General features: G+C 40.9%; 1 protein-coding gene across 1 annotated transcript; it reads right to left on the minus strand.

Annotated features, from left to right (window-relative positions):
- Nucleotides 1-375: 375 nt before the first annotated feature.
- LOC107080930 (protein kinase C-binding protein 1-like) lies at nt 376-1,418 on the minus strand. Its single transcript, XM_015369144.1, has 2 exons — nt 1,237-1,418; nt 376-941 (listed from the first exon to the last, which is right to left on the minus strand). The coding sequence occupies exons 1-2, from the start codon at nt 1,373-1,375 to the stop codon at nt 391-393; spliced, it is 690 nt and encodes a 229-aa protein (XP_015224630.1). The 5' UTR covers nt 1,376-1,418; the 3' UTR covers nt 376-390.
- Nucleotides 1,419-3,057: the final 1,639 nt, after the last annotated feature.

The following is a 3,057-nucleotide window of genomic DNA, read 5'->3' on the forward strand; positions in this document are numbered from 1 at the left end:
ACCCTTTGATAGTAAAATTAAGATTATCTCATTAAGAGAAAACCTGAGGGAGCAAAATAGAAAACAGAGCTGTAGCCAATAAGTTTGTACTAAAAACTGAATGCTTGCAAAATTCCTAAAAGGAAAAAAAAAAAAAAAAATACATTTTCAGGCTGTTAAATCCCTGCTTGTAGTGCAGCAGGTCAAAAATAACAGAAGGATAGAAGTCTGGGGAAATAAAACAGACCAACTGTCATTTTATGCAAATGTTGTCAGAATGTGATTGTATTCTACCACAGGTGTTCGTACCAACATTTTCCCAATCAAGGCATTGCAAAATAAATGAATAAAAAACACAGGAAGCTGTGCAGCAGAGCAGATATGATCAGCACTTCATGTGAGGTTGATATTCTAAACAGAGTAAAACCATGAAGTGAACTCCAAAGCCTCACCTTCCACTTTGGCAGCATTGGGCTCCTTGACAGGTTTTGCAGCTGAAGAGCTTGTGTCTCTTCTAGACCTCTTTGAGTCCCGTCCTCCATGTTCGTCCCCCAGATCAATGACGAGCTCTCTCTCAGAATCAGAGTCCTGTTCAGCTGATGCAGCAGCTGCTGTTTTGCCCTCCTCTGTTGCTTTAGGCTTCTCATTGACTGGCTGGGACTGAGGTGTCCTGGGTTTGTCCTGTAGGTCCCTTTCTGGGCCGTTGCCAGTCTTTTCCTTGAGTGAAGCCTCTGCGGCTGCAGCTTTGTCCCCCGTCACTGTAACTCCCTCCTTCCCTTCTCCCTCAGTGCTCGCCTTTGACCTTTTTCTTTCTGCCTTATCCTTTTCATCCTGAGCAGAATTCTTTGACCGATGCTCTTCATCGCTGAGGTATTCGCTGTCGCTGGAGTCGGATTTCTCAGAGTCCTCAGAGTCACTGTGGTCCACGTCTTTATACACATCTTCAGAAATCTCATTAATGCCTGTAGAAGAATTAGAATTTATGTTTTTGGTTAAAAAAAAATGTATTGAGAAACATTAAAAATACCATTTATAGTAATCTGAACCAGATTTTTGGTGGTATTGTGTTGAAATAGTTATTTTAGGAGAGCAGAAAAAACAACAATACAGGCTATTCCAAACTGCTGGCCAAAACGTATCAAGATTTTCTACAGTGGTACATCAGTATTTTGGAAAAATAACATATTTTTTATTTTATTTTGTTGTTTCCAAATCCATGTTTCAACCTGTTATAACATATACCAACTCTGTAATTACCAAGCTGTGCCTTGCAGCTTTCAATGGTCTTGTCCAGGCTCCTGAGGGGCCTCTTTGGAGTGGTGACAGTAGCCGGGGCTGCTTGCTGCTGCTGCTGCTGCTGTTGCTGCACCGTCTCGCTCAGCTCTTTCAGGTCCATTTCAGCCTTCACTCGATCTGGTTTAAACACAAATTAGAGAACAACCGTTCACCTTCCAAATGCACTTTTACCACTTCAGCTAGGCGCATTTAGTCATTACCGGTCGCAAAGGATTTTAAAAGACTGACACAAAGGAGCAGAATTGTGGCATAGAAAGAAAGGGATACAAGTTTATAAGATTATGATTTTGAGTAAAGTCATTTCAAGGTAGTAACAGAAAAACAAACATTAAAGCCAACACTTTCCCCAGACAGAGAAAATAAAAAACACACAATCAGTCGGGTTGTGAGGGAAGTTTGGTCCGATTGCTTTTGCAGTTATAGAGGGTGAGTGAATATAGTACATAAACCAGAGGGTGAAAATCCTCATAATCCTGTTTTTATAACAAACGATCAGGCTGTGTGTAATAATTTGCATCTGGTGCGGCACATTTCCTCACATGTTTTTTAATTAATCAAGCAAAGCAATATTTAACAAGCTAAACATAAACAAAAACTAATCATAACAAATCGTTACCTTTTGTTATTGTTCTTTATCTTCGTACAACTGAACAGCCAGTAGTTCCTGTTGATTATTGTGCTCAGCTGTTCCTAGCAGACCTCTTTATCTTTACATTATTTAAGACTCAATTTTGGGATCATAATCAACTGTGTTCCAGTCCTTAAATGTTTTGGGAATGCATGAGAAGAAATGGGCTTGTGCATACACTTGTCTTAGCTCAGGGTCTGTTCCAGCTGCCTTCAAACATGCTATGGTTAGGCCCCTCATAAAAAAAACGCATCTTGACCCCTCTGTACTCTCCAATTTTAGACCCGTCTCCCACTTGCCTTTTCTTTCTAAGGTTTTAGAAAAAGTTGTTTTTATTCAATTACAGACATTTCTGGAGATCAATTCTGTGTTTGAGAAATTTCATTCTGGTTTTGGACCCCGACATAGCACCGAGTCAGCACTGTTAAAGGTGCACAATGATATTGCCCTGTCTGTGGACGCTGGAAGTCCTGCTGTGCTGGTACTGCTGGACCTCTCAGCAGCCTTTGATACAGTCGACCATGCAGTCCTTGTATCTCGCCTAGAGCACATCGGCATCTGTGGCACCGCTCTTCAGTCGTATAGGTCATACCTAGCAAACAGGAGTTTCTCTGTCGTGATTGGTGACCACTGCTCCTCAAAGGCATCGCTGCCCTTTGGGGTGCCACAGGGATCTATTCTCTGCCCTATTTTATTTTCTTTATATATGCTACCTCTGGGATCAATTATAAAAAAAATATAACCTGTCTTTTCACTTATATGCCGACGACTTAAATTTATATTTACCCTTGAAACCAAACGAAAACATTGCATTCACTAAACTACTGGACTGCATCACAGATATAAAGCAGTGGCTGTCACAGAACTTTTTGCACTTAAACGACAGCAAAACCGAATGCATTTTGTTTGGTTCTCCATCAATTTCAAATGTTCTCACCTCAAACTCCAGCAATCTAGCCCCCTTTTTTTAGATGCCATGTCAAAAATCTCGGGGTAACATTTGATAATGGGCTCAAATTTGACAAACAGATTAGCTCCTTTGTCAGCTCGAGCTTTTTCCAGCTCCGTCTTTTGGCCAAAGTCAAGTCTTTTCTCAGTCGGCAGGATCTTGAGAAGGCAATCCATGCTTTTATTAGTTCAAGACTGGACTACTG

This window comes from Cyprinodon variegatus, unplaced genomic scaffold (assembly GCF_000732505.1).
Source record: "Cyprinodon variegatus isolate N-32 unplaced genomic scaffold, C_variegatus-1.0 Scaffold2518, whole genome shotgun sequence".
Taxonomy (NCBI): Eukaryota; Metazoa; Chordata; class Actinopteri; order Cyprinodontiformes; family Cyprinodontidae; genus Cyprinodon; species Cyprinodon variegatus.

What these genes read in the sequence shown, in the direction of transcription:
- LOC107080930 (XM_015369144.1), bottom strand. Translation starts at nt 1,375, where the DNA reads ATGGACCTGAAAGAGCTGAGCGAGACGGTGCAGCAACAGCAGCAGCAG. An exon ending in AAGCTGCAAGGCACAGCTTG is followed by an intron (nt 942 to 1,236) that starts GTAATTACAGAG and finishes ATTCTTCTACAG; the next exon opens with GCATTAATGAGATTTCTGAA.